The sequence below is a fragment of the Arachis ipaensis genome, chromosome B1 (assembly GCF_059453495.1).
Source record: "Arachis ipaensis isolate K30076 ecotype BB chromosome B1, ASM5945349v1, whole genome shotgun sequence".
NCBI lineage: Eukaryota > Viridiplantae > Streptophyta > Magnoliopsida > Fabales > Fabaceae > Arachis > Arachis ipaensis.
In genome coordinates, this window is record NC_142436.1 from 77,649,386 (window position 1) to 77,672,674 (window position 23,289).

General features: G+C 33.3%; 6 protein-coding genes across 6 annotated transcripts; 1 reads left to right on the top strand and 5 right to left on the bottom strand.

The window, feature by feature from the left end:
• Nucleotides 1-342: 342 nt before the first annotated feature.
• LOC148577136 (disease resistance protein RPP13-like) lies at nt 343-4,649 on the bottom strand. Its single transcript, XM_088501509.1, has 2 exons — nt 3,960-4,649; nt 343-3,203 (listed from the first exon to the last, which is right to left on the bottom strand). Exons 1-2 carry the CDS (start codon nt 4,451-4,453, stop codon nt 572-574), a joined length of 3,126 nt encoding a protein of 1,041 aa, XP_088357635.1. The 5' UTR covers nt 4,454-4,649; the 3' UTR covers nt 343-571.
• Nucleotides 4,650-5,981: 1,332 nt separating this feature from the next.
• Nucleotides 5,982-8,639, bottom strand: LOC148577137 (putative disease resistance RPP13-like protein 3). The gene is made up of 4 exons (XM_088502841.1): nt 8,279-8,639; nt 7,722-8,164; nt 6,077-7,684; nt 5,982-6,014 (listed from the first exon to the last, which is right to left on the bottom strand). The coding sequence occupies exons 1-4, from the start codon at nt 8,637-8,639 to the stop codon at nt 5,982-5,984; spliced, it is 2,445 nt and encodes an 814-aa protein (XP_088358967.1).
• A 712-nt stretch (nt 8,640-9,351) lies between these two features.
• Nucleotides 9,352-9,828, bottom strand: LOC148577138 (toll/interleukin-1 receptor-like protein). The gene has a single exon (XM_088503323.1). The coding sequence runs from the start codon at nt 9,826-9,828 to the stop codon at nt 9,352-9,354; it is 477 nt and encodes a 158-aa protein (XP_088359449.1).
• Nucleotides 9,829-11,660: 1,832 nt separating this feature from the next.
• Nucleotides 11,661-13,267, top strand: LOC107635611 (small ribosomal subunit protein eS21y). The gene is made up of 4 exons (XM_016339128.3): nt 11,661-11,762; nt 12,132-12,191; nt 12,314-12,446; nt 13,046-13,267. Exons 2-4 carry the CDS (start codon nt 12,142-12,144, stop codon nt 13,106-13,108), a joined length of 246 nt encoding a protein of 81 aa, XP_016194614.1. The 5' UTR covers nt 11,661-11,762; nt 12,132-12,141; the 3' UTR covers nt 13,109-13,267.
• A 430-nt stretch (nt 13,268-13,697) lies between these two features.
• On the bottom strand, nt 13,698-16,148 carry LOC148577139 (TMV resistance protein N-like). The gene is made up of 2 exons (XM_088502842.1): nt 15,670-16,148; nt 13,698-14,532 (listed from the first exon to the last, which is right to left on the bottom strand). Exons 1-2 carry the CDS (start codon nt 16,146-16,148, stop codon nt 13,698-13,700), a joined length of 1,314 nt encoding a protein of 437 aa, XP_088358968.1.
• A 1,038-nt stretch (nt 16,149-17,186) lies between these two features.
• Nucleotides 17,187-22,762, bottom strand: LOC148577140 (disease resistance protein RPP13-like). Its single transcript, XM_088501515.1, has 3 exons — nt 22,089-22,762; nt 17,541-20,273; nt 17,187-17,406 (listed from the first exon to the last, which is right to left on the bottom strand). The coding sequence occupies exons 1-2, from the start codon at nt 22,634-22,636 to the stop codon at nt 17,597-17,599; spliced, it is 3,225 nt and encodes a 1,074-aa protein (XP_088357641.1). The 5' UTR covers nt 22,637-22,762; the 3' UTR covers nt 17,187-17,406; nt 17,541-17,596.
• Nucleotides 22,763-23,289: the final 527 nt, after the last annotated feature.

Consider the following 23,289-nt stretch of genomic DNA (forward strand, 5'->3'; position numbering starts at 1 on the left):
CAGATCTTCTCAAAATTTGAACGGATCAGTCCCTCCGTTCAAATACCTCTGTCAGAAATGATCCGTCCAAATGCTTCTGTCAAGAGCTGATTCGTCTAAATTTTGTGAAGGTCAGAAACTTAAAAGTATTTTTCAATAGTCAGAGACAAAAATGTCCGGACAAAAGGTCAAAGACCTATTTGTTTCATAATTTTATATTAATAAATTATAATTTATATATATTAAAAAAATTAATTTTATATATTATTTATCTATTAATTATATATTTTTTATTTATGTTTTACATCAAAATTATATATAAAAATAATTATAAAATTTTAAATAATTAAAAATATTAATATATATTTGACAAATCGAAATGTTATTTTCTGATTATAAGAGAAGAAAGAAAAACCGTGTAATATTACAGGTTCACACTACATTACAGGACCACAAGTTAGAACGATTCACCTTAGCAACGGTATAGAAAAGAACTAACTTGCATGAAAAGGAAATTAAATAGCACGAAGACATTGATAGTTAATGCCTCAGAGATCAAACATCATCATCATACTCTGCAAACTACAAGTTACTACCCAAGAGATAAACCATGATTAACATCATATTCTATAAACTCCAAGTTACTACCCAATGAACGCATTTGTTTAGTAACCTCCTTCAAGTCAGGGCAGTTATAGAAGACGGCACGGCGAAGACGAGGCATCACACCTTCTTCTGATGTAAGACATGTGATATTCACACCGTCCATGATAAACACTTGAAGCCGCAGAAAGCTCCCAGCAGCACCACAATTAAGAGTTTCTTCCTCACAGCTTCCAAATCTCAGTTTTAAAATCTGAAGGCTGGGAATTTGTCCCAAGGTATTCATATCTTTAGATTTCAAATCCTTAAAGCTTGACAAGGAAATTTTGGTAATATTTGAAGGAAATGCAATTCTATCTAATGGAACCCAACATTCTTCAAACATAAGTACCAGCTTACGTAGGTTGTTTAGGCAGTGCAGGCTCCTTAAGTTTTCTTCAGGTGAACCTTGGTCTTTATTTATACTTACACCCAGTTTTCTCAGGTTGGGAAAGCAACCATTGTCGAGTAAGCTCCCTAGTTGCGAATCGGCAGACACATAACATAGTGTTTGGAGATTCTGCATTTTATCTTTTACTACTTCTTCATCTACTGATAAATTCAAGCCATTTTCACAACGAAGATGTCTCAGTTGCTTTAACCTCCCAATACTTAGGTCTTTCTCAATGATCATCATCACATGACACGTTTTTAAACTCTGAAGCTTACATAACTCATATGATTCAAAGTAGAACATTTTCAAGAACTTAAGACTTTTCAACTCCTTGAAATACTCATTTAGATCTGTGAACCCATCTGCAAAATATATCACATTAACTCTGCAATCTTCTGGAATATGATGTGGCCACTCTTGTGTATCATCTCCATAAACGAACAAGGAACAAGTGCATGATTGATTACATGTTAGTAAACATGAATAGGATCCTGTATCCCCAGGAAAGGACAGTCTACGAGCATTGTTATTGTTGTTATCAGGTTTGTTGCTCTCTGATATGCACAATTCCCGGAAGAGATCATGGATCTGACATATTTTCACGCCTTTGCCATCACTCCTTCTCTTTGCCACTTGTACCAAGTTACGATCCACTAGCTCCTTCAAGTATTGCTCACCGATATCTTCAAGTTGTGGTGGTGATTTTGATCTTCCAGTTTGGATTGGCTCTATGAACCCTTCTGCTATCCATAGACGAATTAAGTCTCTCACCCAAATCTCTTCATCTTCAGGAAACACCCCAAGATATAGAAAGCATGGCTTCATTTTGTTGGGCAAATCATCATAGCTAAACTTCAAAAGCTCCATCATCTCCTCACTACTATCCTCATCAGCAACACTCCAATAAGGGAGTAAATTCATGATTTCTTCCCATGCATCCTCTGACCTCTCCCTCTTTGCAACAAGCCCAGCTGTTGTTTTGATAGCCAATGGTAAACCCTTGCAAGTTTCAACAATTGATCTGCCAATAGATTCTAGCTCAGGAGGACAATTTCTTCTGCAGAAAACCTCCTTGTGAAACAGTTCCCAACTTCTTTCTTTATCCATAAAGGAAAGCTTGTGATGAGGTTCCTTTGACTCTGAAACATAGGCCATCTGATCATTCCGAGTAGTTACTAGTATCATGCCACCATTGTTGTTTTCTGGGAAACAATTCTTTATAGTGCGCCATGCTTTACTGTCCCAAACATCATCAAGGACTACCAAGTACTTTTTTCCTTTCAGACATTTCTTTACCTTCTGCTTTAGCTCCTCTTCACTACTTGAATCTTCAAATTTAGATGCAGATGGCTTCAGACACTTGAGAAGGCTCTTAAAAACTTCCTTTCCACTGTAATCCTTCGACACAGTTGCCCATGCACGGCAAGGGAATAACATCTTCACCTCATCGCTATTGTAGATCTTTCGAGCAAGGGTGGTCTTGCCTAACCCACCCATGCCAACAATGGAAACAACATTCCCAGGAGAACCTTCTTCCTTGAGTTGATTAATCACAATTTCAAAATCTTTCTCCAATCCCACTACATTTTCTTCCTTCACAGTAGAACTACTTCCTTCAGTGATGCAATATTTCTTAACCTCAACACCATTGTTCAAAATATGATCATCTAGCACATCTTCATATCTTGTTGTTATAATGATCCTACTACCAGGACCAAACCAATCAGTTCTTCTAGCTAGTGAATCCAGTTGTTGTATACTATCAACATCATCCAAAACCAGAAGAACTCTTTTTTGGCCTAGTCTTCGTTTTATTTCAGAGGATCCTTTGAATGTGCTTCCAATCTTAGTCCTGACCTCCTCTCCCATCTCAGAAAGAAGAGTTTCTTGTAGATGTTCTAGGCCACCACCACTTTCATTTGTTTTCTCACTGATATTGGAAAGAAAACTTGCAGTTACAAAGTGAGGCCTAATCTTGTTATACAGCTCTGCAACAAATTTGCTTATTTCGTCACCATCTCCATGAATTCCCAGCATGAAACAGGTAGCATGAGAACCAATCTCTAGAATTGATTTTGCCTCCTCAAGTTCAGAATCACATCCAAGTGGACGGTCGATATACAGAGGCGGAGGAGGAAGCCTTGTTGTGACCTCTTCAACAATGTTGTCAATAGCCTCTCCCCATGCTCTGCAACAAACATACAAACACATTTTCTTTTGAGCAATGCTAGGGGCCAGCAACTTTTGTGATTGGTAGCCATCAAATAGCCATCAATGATGATCTAATGGTGTGTGATTAGTGTGAGATTTCATCCAATGACTCACCTTTCTCTGTTGGTTACATGCTGGCCAAAATTCAACCAAACTGATGGCCCCTAGACTTTTCCTTTTCTTTTTATTTTAATTTCTCTTTTTTTATACAAATATATATACTACTATTAAATAAGAGAATGAAAGCAAAATAATTGAATTGATTTTACATTGGAATTAACAAAGATCAAAACATAATAAAAAAATGTTGTCTCACTAACGGATAACTTAAATAAGCACTTATGGAAGTAGAATGTTTTAATATTAAATAGATTATTAATGCATTGAAAAACAAAAGTTCTTTTTTATTCCCTTCTTAACTCATTATTAACTCAGATCTCAGTAAACTCAGTAAAATTGGGTTAAACCAAAATTTAGTCCCTTGAACATCAAAATAAGTAATTCTCTAAGAAATACTTTTAACTAAACGTTTAAAAATAAAGATATAACATTTAGTTTTAATCTATTGATAAATATATCTATGTTATTTTTAAAAGAAATTAAACAAACTCGTATAATTTTAGGTAATTACAGGTATATCAAACAGTGATGATCATATACAATTGAAAATCAGAACTCAAAAGCATGTATAAACATTTAAAAAGCTTTGTGTACAAAGTAAATAACTACTCACGTTTTGTGATCACAGCGTTGACCATAAATCTTGCCTACTTCAGACAACGCTGACTTCCATGCTTCCAGCTTGTGGTTGTTTCTTCCTTTTTCTTCATGATCAGCCATGGCTGTTTCATACTTATTTTTCTGAAACTGCACATCTGATTTTGCCACGCGGAAATAGACCGGTAACACAGGTCGCCTTGTTCCGTTGCCGGAACACTCCATGATCTTGACGAGTTCATCAAGGCACCACTTGGAAGTTGGATACTCGTCACACAGTATAAGAATTGACATCCTTGATCTTTCAATTGCTTCAACAAGAGCACCTTCAAGTTCCTCACCTATTCTGAGCTTCTCGCTATCTCTGAAAGTCTCGATTCTTTTGTTGACCAAAGCATGATAGAGTGCGTCTGTGAATTCGCGTCTTGTGTGGCCTCTGAAGCTCAGAAAAACATCATACTTGAAATATGACAACGGTGTTTCATCATGATCTGATGATGAACCTGCCATGGTAATTTGCGATAATGCTAGGCTTAATCGTAATTGGAATAATAATCACGAGTCAACAAAAGAAAGAGCAATGTATATAGAAACGGAGATTAGGTGATCAATGAAGTGATTAACCAAATAAACTCGGAGCGAGTTTCTTTGTAGTTGCAATTCTAAATATTTTAATTGCAATTTGCACTTACATTATGTATAAAAAAACATACTATGACTTATTATAAGCATTGCTTGCTTTATTTATGCGTTCTTTATTTGCTATGGAGAAGCTGCTTATTACCTCTGGTGGATTGACTTGGAGAGTCCTCTAATAATTATATTAAATGTTTTTTTTTTCTTTTTAAACTTGGAATAAGTGATAAAGTAATGAGGTGTTTGGCAATAGCTAATTCCTTACATTATTTTTTGGAGTATCGTTCAAATTTGTTTTCAACTAATTTTAAATTAAATTCTTTAGTCTTTAATATATTTTTATTATTTTTAAGATTTTCAAAATTTATTTACGTACAGATTAATCTTTTCAAAGTTCTTAGTCACTTTTTTAACATATATGGTAAATAAATAAATTTTTAACAAATTTTAATATAAGATAATTACATTTCTAAATAAAATTATTTTAAGACAAAATAAATACTTATATTTTTATGCTAAAAAATTGTTGAAAATTTAAACAATATATCTAAATTAGTTATGCCAGATTCTGCCGGCATAAATTATTATGATGACTTATTTTAAATAGTGATATTCTGAGGTGTGCTATATCATCGTCCTAGTACAAAACAATATGTTTTTCGGGTCAAGATAAACTGATATATATCAAAACAGACATATGATGGAGTGGTGATTATGAATCTTAGCCATGAATGAGTTTTTATAACAATAAAAGCTAAGGAATTACATGTCATTCGAACACTCACCAGAACATACATATTCAATGAAACAAAGAATCATAATACAAATGTGCTCGAGGAATTAAAATACCAAAATAAATGCTAAAAAGTATCATTCAAAAGAAAAACAATGCAATATTACATACATGATCAAAATACGAAATTACAATACAATGCAATTACATGATCATACATGTTAGGAATGATTCACATGGCAAAGGATTTCATAACGCTAATGTTTGGACCATTAAATGATTCCATAATAAATTTTTTTTATTTTTTAATAATTATTAAATAATTTTTATTTAATTTTAATTATAAATTAATTTTTTATATATTATTTAATTATAAAATTTATCTTTTATTTTATAAATTATTATTTTATTATTCATCTATCATGTTTATTAACGATTAGATATAAAAACAATAAGGAAATAGATCCTCCATTAATTAATTGATCCAATCCTATGCCAATTCACATTGGCAGAAGCATAAAAAAGAACTTGCATGAAGAGGATTGATTAAAGGAAAAATATGAGGAGCTAATGGAATATTCATACAATAATGGAGGTTTAGGAAGTATTAGAGATATAATCATTAGTATTACCTTTTCTCATCAGCTGAAGCTTTTGGGATGAGTGGTATCATGACATGGTATTAGAGTCTTTGCACACATTCTACAAATAGTCCAGGTTAAATAGCATACATGTCTATGACATTGTAAATACTTATGGAAGACCGAACGTCGAAGGCAAGGCATTGCACTATCTTCTAAGGTAAGACGTTCTACAATCACATGTATCATTATAAACACTTGAAGCCGCGGAAAGCTCCTATCACTACCACAATCAAGGATTTCCATACAATTTACATCTTCTAATTTTAAAACTTCAAGTCTGGGAATTCGTCCCAAGATTTTCATGTCTATGGAATCCAAAATCTGAAAGCCTGACAATGTAATCTTGATTAGATTTGAGGGAAATGTAATTTCATCTAATGCAACTCGTTGAAACCCTAGATTAGACTTAAGTTTCAGCTTACGTAGATTGTTTAGGCGATGCAGGCTCCTTAAGTTTTCCTCTACAGGCTCCGAAAATGAATATGGGTCTTCAATGATCACTAAACCAAGTGTTCTCAAGTTGGGAAAGTAGCCATTGTCGAGTAAGGACTCTAGATGTGAATCGGCATACACATAACATAGGGTTTGGACATTCTGCATTTTATCTTTTACTCCTTGTTTTTCATCTACTAATAAATTCATGCAAAGTTCACAATGAAGATGTCTCAGTTGCTTCCACCCCCCAATACTAAACTCCTTAAGAAAATATTCAGATATATGTAAAGTTTCTACGCTCGGAAACTTATTATATCCATAAAAATAGTCCATTCTCAAGTACCTGATATGTTTCAATGTTTTCAAGTACTCTTTCTCTGTTGCTGTAGCGATTACCCACCATTTTGCAAGATATAGCACATTAACTCGGCAGTTTTTTGGAATATGATGTGACCACCCTCTTGCATCTCCATAAATGAGCAGCGAGCGAGTGCATGATTGATTACATGTTACTGAACATGCATAGGATCCTATGTTGTTGGGAAAGAAAAATCTACAAGCACTGTTGTTTCTATTATTGCTCTCTGAAATGCAGAGTTGCCGGATGAGATCATGGATGTGACATGTTTTCACGCCTTTGCCATCACTCCTTCTCTTTGCTACTTGTACCAAGTTACGATCCACTAGCTCCTTCAAGTATTGCTCACCAATATCTTCAGGTTCTGGTGGTGCTTCTTCTGATCTTCCAGTTTGAATTTGCTCTATGAACCCTTCTGCCATCCACAGGTGGATTAAGTCTCTCACTCGAATCTCATCATCTGCAGGAAAGATTCCAAGATACAAGAAGCAGGGCTTCAATTTGTTGGGCAAATCATCATAGCTAAACTTCAAAATCCCTTTCATCGCCTCACTACTTTCCTTGTCCTCAGTAACACACCAATAAGGGAGTAAATTCATAATTTCTTTCCATGCATCTTCTGATCTTTCCCTCTTCAAGACAAACCCGGCTATGGTTTTGATAGCCAATGGTAAACCCTTACAACTTTTAGCAATTGATCTTCCAATAGGTTCTAGTTCCAGAGGACACTTTTCTCCGCAGAACACCTCAAGACTGAACAGTTTCCAGCTTTCTTCTTCATTCATAAAGGAAAGCTTGTGATGAAGATCCTTTGACCTTGAAAAGTAGGCCACTTGATCATTACGTGTAGTTAATAGTATCATGCCACCACTGTTGTTATTTGTGAAACAATCCTTTATAGTACACCAAGCTTGTGTCCCAGACATCATCCAAGACTACCAAATACTTTTTCCCTTTCAAACATTGCATCACCTCCTCCTTCAGCTCCTCTTTACTAGAATCTTCAAGCTTAAATTTGGAACTGGACGGTTTCAGACAGTTGAGAAGGCTTTTATAAACTTCTTTTTCTCTGTAATCCTTGGAAACAGTTGCCCATGCACGGCAAGGGAATAGCTTCTTGACCTCATCGCTATTGTAGATCTTTCGAGCAAGGGTAGTCTTGCCTAACCCACCCATGCCAACAATGGAAACAACATTCCCAGGAGAATCTTCTTCCTTGAGTTGATTAATCACAATCTCAAAATCTTTCTCCAATCCCACTACATTTTCTTCCTTCACAGTAGAACCACTGCCTTTGGTGATGCAATATTTCCTAACCTCAACACCATTGTTTAAAGCATGATCATCTAGCACATCTTCATATCTTGTTGTTATAATGATCCTACTACCAGGACCAAACCAATCAATTCCTCCTGCTAGCGAATTCAGTTGATGTGTACTATCAACATCATCCAAGACCAGAAGGACTCTTTTTTGGCCTAGTCTTCGTTTTATTTAAGAGGATCCTTTGAATGTGCTTCCAATCTTACACTTTACCTCCTCTCCCATCTCAGAAAGAAGTGTCATTTGTAGATCTTCTAGGCCACCACCGCTTTTATTAGTTTTCTCACTGACATTTGAAAGAACGCTTGCATCTACAAAATGAGGCCTAATCTTGTTATACAACTCAGCAACAAATATGCTTATTTCATCACCATCTCCATGAATCCCCAACATGAAACATGTGGCATTAGAATCGATCTCTAGAAGTGATTTGGCCGCTTCAAGTTCAGAATCAAATCCAAGTGGACGCCCAATATACAGAGGCAAGGGAGGAAGTCTTTTTTTGACCTCTTCAACAATCTTGTCAATAGCCAAGCCGCTTGGTCTACAAACAACATACATACACATTTCCTTTGTATATTAATTTTTAGATAAAAGCTCAAATGCAGTGAATTTTACTCGTAAAGTTGATAGCTAAGAGCGGTTAAATAATTTAATTAATTTCACTAAATTTTTATCTAACAGTTTTTAATTATCAATGAAGTTGACTGCATCTGAATTTTCACTTAATTTTTATTCCTTTATACAAATATATAAACGGTGTTAAGAGACAAATTAATGGTAGCAAAATGATTGAATTGATCTTAAAATGGAACATACAAGGATCAGGACATAATAAAAAAAAGGTATTGCTAACAAGGGAATTAATATGAATAATATAAGTAAAATGTTTTAATATATATGATGTTCTTATTTACTAAACGGGTGAATGCGTTAAAACATAAAAATTTTTACCTTATTTTTTTGAGAAAATGCTGAATCACTGCCTAACTTTTTAATTTGAATACACATGAGTTTTTCACTAATTAAAAATACAAAAAACGTTTATTACTTTTTAAAATGTAAGATATTTAAATTCTTACATCTAAAATATATAAGAACAAAATAGGTTTTTTAGAGAGACTTTAATGTTTGGCTTTTTAAAAAATAAAAAATGTTACCTATACTTTTCCAAATTTATTTATCCTCAAGAGATGAAAGATCAATAACCTATCCTTTAATATCTGTACAGAGTAGAGTAAAGTAAGTAACTAGTGAGTACTCACGTTTTTTTATCACATCATTGACCATAAATCTTGCCTACTTGAGACAAAGCTGACTTCCATGCTTCCAACTTGTGGTTGTTTCTTCCTTTTTCTTGATGAGCAACCATGGCTGTTTCATACTTATTTTTCTGAAACTGCACATCTGATTTTGCCACACGGAAATAGACCGGTAACACCGGTCGCTTTGTTCCGTTGCCAGAACACTCCATGATCTTGACGAGTTCATCAAGGCACCACTTGGAAGTTGGATACTCATCACACAGTATAAGAATTGACATCCTTGATCTTTCAATTGCTTCAACAAGAGCACCTTCCAGTTCCTCGCCTATTCTCAGCTCCTCGCTATCTCTGAAGGTATCGATTCTGTTGTTGATCAAAGCATGATAGAGCGTGTCTGTGAATCCGAATCTTGTGTAACCTCTAAAGCTCAGAAAAACATCATACTTGAAATATGACAATGGTGTTGAATCGTGATCTGATGAATCTGCCATGGTAACAATAGTCTTAATGCTATGCTTAATCGTAATTGGAATATTAATCACAAGAGTAGTTAAAACAAAGAGTAATGTGTATAAAAATGGAGATTAGGTGATCAAGTCATTACGACCAAATAATAAACGGGATCGGAGCAACTTTCTTTGTAGTTGCTCATTCTAAATGTTATAGTTTAATTGCAATTTGCACTTACATTATGTATAATTAAAAGCACACAATATTATTAATGGTTATGACTTGTGACTATTGCACTTACATTCTTTCTTTGTGCATGGATTGACTTGGAGAGTCCTCAAATAATTATATCAAAGGTTCAATTTTTTGACTTGGAATGAATAAGTGATGAAGGTATAATTACTTGTTAGGCGATAGCTAATTCTTCATACATACATTATTTTTTGAAATTTTAAAATTGTTGTCCGGTAAATTTTAAATTTTAACTCTAATAACTTTTATTATCTTAAAAATTCTCAAAAATGACTTCAATGAGACATAATAATTTTTTCATAGTTCTTAATAAAATTTTTAATATGTAAAATAGAGGAATAGATTCTTAACAAATTTTAACATAAAATTATTAGATCTTAAAAAAATATTATTGTTTACAGACAATTAATATGCTCTCAATAAAAAATTATTACAAAATTTTTCAAGGTTGTTGGTTGAAAATGAGACAGAGTTGAGGGCTTAATTGAGAATATTGTACAGCCTTCGAGTTATATAACACCATAATTCTCTTTTCATAATTCCCAAAAAAATAATAAAAATAATAAAATATTATCTTTAATTTCTTCTTCTCTTAGTTCTTATGTTACTTATTACTGTGTTGAGTTTGAAAACGTAAAATAAAAATATAAAGTAAAATGACAAAATTATTTATAATAAAATTTAAATAAAAAATAAAGTAGGACTCAAAAACTGATTTGATGTATAAAGATATTGTTAAAAAGAAGAAGAAAAAAATAGAAAAATGATTCAATTATTGTAAAAATATGTCTTTAAAAATAAATAAATAAATAAATAATTTAAGAATATATGTTTTTAATAAAAAATTTGATCCTTTTTTTAAATATTTTATTAATTATTATTTTTTAATAATTTTGATAAAAATAAATCTCTTTTAATAGTTAAATCTCCTTAGTGCTCCTTTAGAATAATTTTCTCTTTTTTTTATCCTTAAATATTAATATACGATTAAATAGGCGATCACTTTTGTCAATAAATTATAAAAAAAAGTAAAATAACTATATAAATTTTAAAATTATAATAGATTCTTTAAAATATTTTAAATGAATGCATTTAAATTAAACTCTTTTAGTAATACCAAAGAATTAACAACAAAATATATAAATATATAAATAAAAATCAATTGTCTCTTGATTAAAAATCACAAAAGACAACAAAAAAAAAATAACCTTACGAATTCACTATTTGTAAATATAAGAGATTATTTATATGTTATTACATAATTAAATTGTTTTTTATTAAAAGAGTTTTTTATTTTTAATATATTTGATAAATTTTAATAATAACAATAAAAATATTAAAAAATAAAAAATTTTAAAAATCTATAAGTTATATCTTTTTATAAAAAAATTATTTTTATGTAATTTTTTAATATGATAAATTAATAAAAAATATTTTCATATTATTATACTAAAAAATAATTGATAAATAAAATATTTTTTTTGATAATTAAAAAAAATATACAAATATAAAATTATTAGAAGCATGAGTAGCCCAGGCCCAACTGACAAACGGGCCAACCCATTGCCCATACAGAAAACCCTAGAGAGTATATATATGAGACGCATAACGTGCCCAACCCATTGCCGAGACAGAGAACCCTAGAGACTTTCTTATCTGCCTCTGCGCCTTCCTCCTCCTCCCTCCAAACCGTGATCTTCGGCGACGCACGCTTCTCTGTCCTGTGAGTTCTCTTCTATTTTCTGCTTGTTATATCTGTCTTTGTCACTGTTATGCTGTAAATTATTATCTGCTTGGCACTCTCTTCTTAGTAGATTTGTATATGCTTCTGTGATTATGTAACTGATCGATGTTATTATTGGTCTTATTCTTTTTATTTATGTTTGTGTTTGTGTTTGTGTTTTAATTTTTATTGATGTTTTTTCAGTTTGTTTTTGTAATGTCAATCCACACATACATTTACCAAATTATTGATGTTATTCTCTTAATTTTCTGAAAAGTATAACTTAGTGTTGATACTCTCTTGTTGCAATTTGAATTTAGGTTTTTTTTGTGTTGATCTCTAAGAAAGAGTGTTTTATTTTGCCAACAGAGAAAGAAAGATGCAGAACGAGGAGGGACAGATCACTGAGCTCTACATTCCTAGGAAGTGGTAAACACACCTTTCTTCCTAACCTTTCTTCTTTCGCTCACTGATTTTTCTTTAAGAAAATATAATATGTATTTGAAAATTTGAACCTTTATACTGATTTCTGTTATTGTGTTATGGTGTAGCTCTGCAACAAACAGGTTGATAACTGCAAAGGACCATGCGTCAGTTCAGATCAACATTGGTCACTTGGATGAGAGTGGTCTCTACAATAACACCTTCTCCACATTTGCCCTCTGCGGCTTCATTCGCGCTCAGGTTTTTTCTTCTTATTATGATTATGTATTTGTGTTGTATATATTCATATGAAAACTTCGATTTTTTTAGTTGATTTAGGTTTTATTTATTTTGAATCTTGTGTCTTAATTCGTTTAATTGTGTGTTTTTGGTGTAATTTCCTTGGTTGACATTTAATGGCATGTAGATCATGGGAACCCGTCTACTGAGTATTTGTTGGTTTTCTATTGTGGGAGTTGGGAGCATTTTGAATTGAATATGTATTTCTTCTATTGTTAAGCCAAAGATAATAGTAACATGATTTAACTATGACATGGGTTGGATTATCCTGTACTAATGTTTCCTAATCACTGAATCTTATTGACTACTTGTGTGTCTCCTTTATATGTTTGTGGATTTAGGTGGGTTAAGTATGGTGAATTTATTGGGTTATTGAAATTAATGCTGAATTACATTGTATCTTGTATTAAATAGACATTGTCTACTGCCATTGCATGATCTTTCAAGAATTACTATCAAATTAAACTTTTTAACTGGATATCCTTTGGTCTTATATATCATTCATTCTTTGCATTTAGCAATTTTGTTTCATACTTAATGCTATTGTATGTTGGTTGCAGGGTGATGCCGACAGTGCACTAGACCGCTTGTGGCAGAAGAAGAAAGCCGAGAAGCAGCAGTAGAGATGTTCAATGATAGTATTTTTTTATGGACCAAGTTCTTGCTAGAGATGTTTTGAGTATTACTATCTTTATATTGTAGAACTTCTAATTTTTCTGTGGTGCCCTAAACAAAGGTGTTGTTTTTTTATTATTTTCATCAGTGCATTTGAATTATTATTATTATCTACTGTCATGCATAAATTTCTGTTTCTTTAGAACTGTTGCATTATTGTCAATCTATGATGAATGTTTATATTTCATAACATTAATTCAAAACCTTAGTCGTTGAAAATGGTTGTGCTAGTTTCGGTTGTTCTCTTCGTCTATCAATCCTTGATATTTGAATCTTAAGAGGGATGTAAATTAATCGAATTGCCAAGTTTTTGGTGTTACAGAAAAAACATTCGTCATTACAATTTAAATTGCAAAATAATCAATTGATTTACCAAATAAAAATCAAGTAACAAGTTATGCAAGTGGGTAACTAGCATGTTTCATGCTTTATAACTCCTAATTCAGCCCATCCCAAAAATTTGAACGTTAAAAGTGTAACATATGATTTGATCCAATAGTTGGAGTCAAATATATGCCAGTGGGTGAGCCATCAGACCTATATGTGTGGCCATACTAGAAGTGCCCTTCTCACATTCCCCTGTAAAGCCTCTTCATTTTCAGGTATAGCTGTGGATGGCATCAAAGAACGATGAAGGCTTGAGAAAACATCTTTTTCTCTATAATCTTTGGAAACAGTTGCCAATGCACGGGAAGTGAATATCTCACTGACAATTGAAACAACATTGTTCCTCATTGAATTTTCTTCTCTCAGTTGATTAATTAAATCGATGAAATCTTTCACAACATTCCTTTCCTTCACATTCCTATTACTGCCACTGAATTCACCTTCGCGAAAGCAATGTATCTTAAGCTCAACACCATCCATCACAGGATAATTCTGAAAGAGATCTTTGTTTTCTGTTGTTATGATGATCCTACTACCAAGACCAAACCAATCACCTATTCCCATTCCCACTAGAAACTCCAAATGCTTGTCACTGTTAACCCCTTCCAGAACCAGAAGCACTCTCTTATGTTGCAACTCCTGCATGGTTTCCACACCCATATCAGAAAGAAGCTCCTTGTGGAGATTTTCCAAGCCATTAGCGGTGTTTTTCCTTAACTGTTTACTAACATCAACAAGAAAACTTGCCGCTCTGAACTTGTATTTGATCTTATAGTATAGCTCAAATGCAAATGTTGTTATGTAACTTTTGCCTATTTTAGGATCTTCATAAATTCCCACCATACGAACAGTATCACAAGATTCAAGGTTCAAAAGTGGTTCGACCGCTTCAAATTCAGAATCAAATTTATCCAATAGTTGCTTGATCTTTCGATGTTTTGCAAAGACTTGTTCAGCAATCTCACCAATGACCTGAGTTTCATACCTACAAATCATAAATGTACACAAGCTAATAAAACAATAGAGTTACCCTAACGCTTAACATAAAGAAACAAACAAACAATAGAGAGTTGATATGTACATCATCTTTTGTACATAATTTTTTTTTCTATCTTTTACTATATAAAAGATAAACTTTTAATTTTATCTTACCGTATACCAATTATTTTTAACAAAAAATAAAAAATATATAAAAATTTAACTATATTAGATATACACCAAAATTAATAATCTAAATCAATCATTAGTATAAAATGCATATTAAATTACAAAATACGCATTAAAAATAAGAGTTGAGTTTAGAAACAATAATTATTATTGATATATTTGGTTGGGTTAAAAGTCCAAAGGCTAATTTACTGGATGTTTTATTGTTACATGCCCATATTAAGGTTGATAGTTGGACAAAATTCATTGAGGCTAGTATATATGGACTATCAATGCAAACAAGTCTTATCAACTAAACCCAGCACTTTGGAGTAATATTGAACAAAGCTTGCTGCTGCTGCTGAAGCTTTATCAATTCGGGCAAAGCAATTTAAAAAAAAAAAGTAGTTCACTTCTTATTGGCACAAAAACCTTTCATCAAATAAGCATATGACGAACGTCAAATAATAGAGCCAAAAACAAAATTAAAATGCTGATTTGATTTTAAAAAAAGTGTTGCAGCTATGATAACCAAGATGTGCAAGCAAATAGTTATCTGAAGCTACTTTAATTTGAGCCGCTGCAACCATTTGAGAAAAAGTTGAAGAACCAATAGTGCTGATTCGATTAGTACAATAAAAGAGAAATGAAGGTAAAGGATAAAATTTGGAGACAAAGTTGAAGAACCAATAGTGCTGATTTGATTAGTACAATAAGAGAGAAATGACCACCAACAAAAGGAAAAAATTAGAGGCAAGCAAGGTGAGCATGGTAAATTTTGTATAAGATACAGAGACAAATTCAGGTGGGGTCAACTTTATGTGAGATTGATAATTGAAAGCTATTAGATGAAATTTAGTCAAATCATTTAAATCATTTAACGGCTTTGAGCATTTTTAACGTATAAATTTGCATGGAATAACTGAATATTTTTAGGTAACTAACTCATAGGCCGCAAACTGTAGATAGAGCAAACTTCCAGGCCTCCGCCTTGTGTTTGCCGTATCTCTCTTGGTGTTTCTTCATGGCTTCCTTGGATTTGTCGCTACTCTGACGATTCACTTCTGCAGGCTTCACGCGATAAAATACTGGGATTATGGACCGTTTGTTTCCATCATCGGAGTACTTGAGCATCTGCTCTAGTTCCAGGAGGCACCATCCGGAAGATACATAGTTTTCACTCATCACAACAATTTGAATCCTGGATCTTTTAATGGCTTCCATCAGAGTATATTTAATTTCGTCACCTAGTTCCAGACCCGGATCATCCCTGAATACTTTGAGCTTTCCGATTTCGGAGAGTGCATAGTGGAGATAATCTGTGAATGCAAACCTTGTGTCTTCGCCTCTAAAGTTCAGAAAAACATCATACATTCCTTCTTCTGACAAGGATGACGATGCCCACCTCCACGGCGTCGACGAGGATGATGACCCGGCCGCTCCATCATTGGCCATGGCGTGGTATATATATAACTCGGAATCGGAATGAAGCAGTGTTGATATCAAGAATGAAGAAATGAAGCAGGTAAAGTTGAATTAAAATCCAGTGTATAGCATAAATTAAGCATATGCTGCCAAGTTTCCTGGAAAGTGACGAAAATCGGACGGATTCTTGTGTGTACTTAAAAAAGACTGAATTTTTTTTTTTTAAAATTAGAAATCAGAGTCGAACTTAAAGTTTTGAAAAAACTATGTTATTTGAACTACAGTTCTTTGGCACTGAATTTTCACTTTTACATTTTTTAGAAAAAAATATGTTATTAAAAATTAATAATATTTACGAGCATCCAAATATTTTATACATGATGTAATAAGTTTTTACATACAAGTAACTTCTTAAATAATCGATAGGAACACTGTTAAACTTGTAATTTTAAATTTTGTTAAACATCATGGTCATTAAACATACACTTGTAATTCCACATTTAAATTAGTCTAATTTAGTGATTTTGATAACAAAATTTATCAAGACACACGTGATACAGGGTTTGGAGATTCTGCATGCATTCTTCTTGTTTCAATTTTCTCATAATATTTGCCATAATCGAGAATATTTAAGGCTATACACTAAAGCTATGAAATACTCATCTCATATTTATTTATTTATTTATAACATAAAGGAAATTACATGTCATTCAAAACTTCAACAGAGCATGCACACCGTAAATAAAAGATTTAATTATAATTTTACCAAAATTTTAATTAGGTTTTTATATATTTTTTTTTAATTGAGTTTTTACACTACTTTTAATTTTGTAATTACGTCATTTTCATGTTAAAAATATTAAAATTAACATTATCAAATATTTAATTAAGTTGTTAAGTATAAATACCTTCAATTTACAAAAAAATATTCAGTTAACTTTAATAGTTTTTACATTAAGAAGGACTTAATTACAAAATTAAAGCAGTGTAATAAAAATCCAATTGAAAGAAAAAAAATATAGAAATCTAATTAAAAATTTGGTAAAACTATAGGGACCAACAGAGCAATTAAACCTAAATAAAAGCGAATCATAATAAACGTGTGTTCGAGGAATTACAATATCACAATAAAAGTACTAAAAGGTGTGATTCAAAATAAAAAAAAAAGAAAAGAAAAGAAAAGAAAATTAAAGTAGTGCAATATTAGAGGATTACAACTACTCCATTACAATACAATGAGGCGGCAGGAGCATGTCATGTAATGATGTATGTATTATGGAGGAGAGTTCTGCACAAATTGATTATACATACATACATGTTAGAATGATTCACCTTGTTAGCAAAATCATAAAAAAGAAGTTGCATGAAAAGGTATATATATATATGCCTGTGCCTATGAGTCTCATCAAAAGAAATATATACCTGCTTTTGGAAAAGAAGCAGAGTAGCAGACGTTGACATCCAATGCCTCACAGAAATCAATCATCATCGTCCACTTGACGGTCTAAAAACTCCAAGTTACTACCCAAGGAAAGCATTTTTTGAGTAACCTCCTCCTCCAACAAGTAAGGGCAGTCACAGAAGACAGCACGTCGAAGACGAGGCATCGCACCTTCTTCTGATGTAAGACGTTTGACAGACATCCTTATCATGATGAGCACTTGAAGCTCCGGAAAGCTCCCAGCAGTACCACAATGAAGAGGTATTTCAGTACAAATTCCAGATTTCAATTTTAAAATTTGAAGGCTGCGAATTTGTCCCAAAACAATCATGTCTTTGGACATGAAGCCCCCAAATGATGACAAGGTAATCTTGGTAAGAGTTGACGGAAATGCAATTCTATCTAATGGAACCCAACCAAAGGGAGCAAACGTAAGTTTCACCTTCCGCAACTTTCTTAGGCAGTGCAGGCTCTTTAAGATTTCTTCTGCTTCTGTTGCTTGACGGTCTTGGTATGCAGTTATATATAAACCGAGTGTTCTCAAGTTGGGAAAGTAAGCATTGCCTAGTAAGCTCCCTAGTTTTGAATCGGCAATCACATAACATAGGGTTTGGAGATTCTGCATTTTATCTTTTACTTGTTCATCTATCAATTTCACCAGAAATTCACAATGAAGATGTCTCAGTTGCTTTAAGCCCCCAATTCTTAGGTCCTTCGAACTAGTGTACAGTACATGTAATGTTTCCAAATTGTGAAAGTCACATAATCCATCTAATTCAACTTCCATTTTCAAGTACCGGAGGGGTGTCAAACTCTTCAAATACTCGGCACTTGTTGAACTAACCCGAGCCCATTTCGAAAAATATAGCACATTAACTCGCAGGTTTTCTGGAATATGGTGTAACCATTCCCGTGCATCTTCATAAAAGAATAACGAACGAGTGGATTCTTTATTACACGTCTCTAATGAACAGGTATAGGATCCTTCGTTTCTGGTAAAGGATAATAATCTGCGATCATTGTTCTTGTTATCTGGTTTGTTACTCAGTGATATGCACAGTTTCCGGATGAGATCGTGGATCTGACATGTTTTCACGCCTTCCCCATCACTCTTCCTACTCACCACTTGTACCAAGTTACGATCCACTAGCTCCTTCAAGCGCTCCTCACCAATGTCTTCCGGCTCTGCTGCATTTGAACTTCCAGTTTCCGTTACTTTTGTCAAGCCTTCTGCATTCCATAGTTCAATCAAAGCCCTTGCTGCAATCTTGCAATCTTCCGGAAACACCCCAAGATATAGAAAGCATGACTTCAATTTTGGACGTAAATCATCATAGCTCAGCTGCAATATCTTCATCATCCTACTCATCGTCATCGGCTTCTTATCATCATCACTATCATCATCATCATCATCATCATCATCATCATCATCATCATCCCATTGAAGAATTACATTGTTAATACTTTGCCACTCTGTTGTTGATCTCTTCCTCTCTTTGACAAGCCCTGCTATGGTTGCAACAGCTAATGGCAAACCCTTGCAACTTTGGGCAATTGATTTACCAATAGACTCTAAATCAGAAGGACACTCTTCTCTACCAAACACCTCGCTACGGAATAATTCCCAACTTTCTTCATCATCCAAAGGGCCAAGTTGATGGTGAGGTTCCTTTGACATTGCATGGTTTGCCACCCTATCATTTCGTGTAGTCATCAATATCCTGCTCCCATTATTCTTTTCTGGGAGAAGATACTCCAACTTGTTCCACGCCTTAGTGTTCCACACATCATCCAGCACTATCAAATACTTCCCGCTTTGCCCATTCAAACGTTTTCTCACCTCCTTCTTCAACTCCTCTTTACTTAATTTCTCATATTCAGATTTTGGTACCTTCAAAGACTTGAGAAGCTTTCCATAAACTTTATTTTCATTGCAGTGTTTGGAAACAGTTGCCCATGCACGGCAAGGGAATACCTCCCTCACCTCATTGCTGTCATAGATCATTCGGGCAAGAGTAGTCTTGCCCGACCCGCCCATGCCGACAATTGAAACAACATTCCTCCTATTTGAATCTTCTTCCTTCAGTTGATTAATAACATCGATGAATTCTTTCACAAATCCCACTACCTTCTTCTCCTTCACAATCTTTTCCTTCACCAATTCACCTTCACATATGCAATGTTTCTCAAGCTTAACACCATTCATCACAGCAGGACAATCCTCAAACAGATTTCTGTTTTCTGTTGCTATGAGGATCCTACTACCACCACTAAACCAATCACTTACTCCCATTTCCACTAGCAACTTCAAATGCTGTTCACTATCAACCCCTTCCAGAACCAGAAGCACCCTCTTACGTGGCAACTCCTGCATGGTTTCCACACCCATATCTGAAAGAAGCTCCTTGTGGAGATTTTCCAAGCCATTAGCGGTGTTTTCCCTTAACTGTTTACTAACATCAACAAGAAAACTTGCCGCTCTGAACTTGTATTTGATCTTATAGTATAGCTCAAAAGCAAATCTTGTTATGTAACTTTTGGCTATTTTAGGATCTTCATAAATTCCCACCACACCAACATTATCAGAAGATTCAAGGTTCAAAAGTGATTCAACCACTTTAAATTGAGAAACAAATCTATTCATTTGTTGCCTGATCTCTAGAATTTTTGCTGAGACTTGTTCAGCAATCTTGCCTACGACCTCTGTTTCATGACTGCAAATCATAACACACAATATTAATATCTTTGTACGTAATTATTATTGGAAAAGTATAGAGGAGCTATAACGGTTTTAAACAAATTAAATTTAAAATTAAAATTAGATTCTTAATTAATTAAATAATTATTATCAGATTTTTATATTTGAAAACATTAAGATTAGCACCTAAATCGTACGATTACATATTCACATATTATACGTTTTGTACTCTACTTCCTCAGCAACGTCGGAACCGAATCGGCGATCGAATCAGTCTGTTCATTGATTTATGATTTAACCAATAAATTATTATTAGTTGAACCGATAAAACCGATCTCACATAAATAAAAGATAAAAAATAATAAAAAACTTAGAATTAAAATTTAAAATACATGTCTTCACTAACATTTTACAAAGAATCAAGTCTCAAATTCTAAAAATAACTCATATAAAAAAAAACATAAAATTTGTCCGTACTACCACATTTGTATCTTAATTTGATACAATAAGAGTAACAGATAATTTACAAAGTCTATTATCTAACTATAATATCAGTAAATTTCAATACTAGTATCAAAACAAATAACTTTAATCATAATACTAGCATTGAAATAGATAAAGCAGATTAATACATTTTTAGTAAAATTTATATTTATATTAATAATGAATCATAATTAAAATATAATTAACTGGATGGCGCCATATCGCGATGGAAATTCACGGTGTCGCAACAGTACCAACATTTTCTCGACAAGAATATGCCGCACATGCTCCGTTGTTGGATTGGTTCCTTGGTTATCGCTTATATCTACGTTTTACGCGCATACTTGATCCAAAATTTCTACATCATCTCCTACGGCCTCGGAATCTACATGCTCAACGACTTCCTTTTCCCTCAGGTTCCATCCCTTCGTTCGCCGCTTTCCTGAGTTCAAGTTCTAGTATTCAATTATAGCTAGTTTAGGATTATCATTTTAGTTGATACGAGGATGATTATTTTAATTCTTATGGGATGGTTATTTTAATTTTTATGTGAATGGTTATTTGATTGGATTGGATTTAGTTATATACAATTAAAATATGCTAAATGTTCAATTCACTAGATATGCGGATAACTATTTTTATTCTTAAATAGATGATTATTTTCATCAGAGGTGAGCGATGTCGTTTGTTTCCGGTCTGGAGGAGAACAACGCCGATAAGGGTCCTTGTTGACGAACCTGCGATGGTGAGAAGGATCCCGCTGACGACGAAGGGTGCTGGTTGAAGACCAAGTGACAGTGGCGACAGAAGATTTGGGAGAAAAGTTAGTGTTTTGATAAATTAGGGTACAATGAATGGTTAAAATTTTTGAATTATTGAATGAGATATTTTAGTTGGGTAATTTGAGTGGAGTATTTTTTTTAATTTCATTGGGCCAATTTTTCAATCTATTATTCATATTGTTCAAATCTTTCGTTATCTACCTAGTAGAATCCATTATTATTTTAGAAAAAATGATGTCTACCAATTAATTAATCAAAAAAATAAACTTTTTCATGATTCATTGTAAATTTTAGAGTGACCTAATATAAAGAAACACATAATAAAACTTAACTTGTCCTCTCAATCTTTATTAATTAAGATGATAAAAGAATATGAGTTCAATTAGAGAAATAAATATTTTTCGGTCAATTTCAGGTAATTATTTTAAACCATAAATTCTAAAATCTCTAAAGAGCGAGGATTAAAAAATATATAATAATAATAATAATAATAATAATAATAATAATAATAATAATAATAATAATAATAATTTCGTTATAATATCAATTAATTAAAAAGAACTCACCGATTTCCCTTCTTAACAATGTGTTGTCCACTTATCCCGCAAACTCTAGATAAAGCCAACTTCCACGCTTTCGCCTTGTCTTTGCCTTCTCTCTTTTTATGTTTCTTCATGGCTTTCTTAGATATGGTGCTAGTCTGATATCTCATTTCCGCGGGCGTCACGTGATAAAAAACTGGAATAACGGATCGTTTGTTTCCATCCTTGGAGTAATACTTGAGCATCTGCTCTAGTTCCAGGAGGCACCATGAGGAAGATACATAGTTTTCACTCATCACAACAATATGAATCCTTGATCTTTTAATGGCTTCCATCAGAGTAGGTTTAATTTCGTCACCTAGTTCCAGACCCGGATCATCCCTGAATACTTGCAGTTTTTTTACATCGGCCAGGCCATGATAGAGATAATCTGTGAATAAGAACCTTGTGTCCTTGCCTCTAAAGTTCAGAAAAACATCATACATGCCTTCTGATAAGGACGACGTTGACCACAACCACGGTGCCGGTGATGACGAAGAAGACGCCGCCCCGGCCGCTCCATCATCGGCCATGATGTGGTATACAACAATTGAAATCAAAGAAGCAGTGAAGCAGTGTGGATATCAACGATGAAATAGTTGGTGGATTGATTCGTGAACTTGCTTGGTGACTTTGGAATATATTATTCGCTACTTGCAATACTCTGATGAATGGTTGATACATATATTTGTTATAAAAAGACCTTGGTCATGACAATTGCTTTCACCAGCAACCAGCAAATTTATTATACCAACTACTATATTATTAAACTCTTGATATTAGACTTGACCAATCTTAACTTAGTCCTTTAGTATCGCCAAGTCATATGTCCAGCATGATGCTCACTCATCTCTAGACAATGATTCTTATGATTAAAGAATGGAAAAGTATAAGTACCAACATATTATCTGACAATTTATTGCCAACAATAATTAATTATTATATTTTAAATACATATATAAAGAGACACATCCAAAAAATATATCTATAAAGACACTTCTATTAAACACAACCATAAAAAAGATATTTTTATTAGACACATCCACGAAGATACTTCCATAAAACACAGTTATAAATAAGAGTTGGCAGAAGTTGGCAGATATGCTGTTGGTAATGTAGCGGGACCGTTAAAGAATAGAGGGGTATAATAAAGGTGGACCTATCAGCTATGGCCATGGTCTCCTCC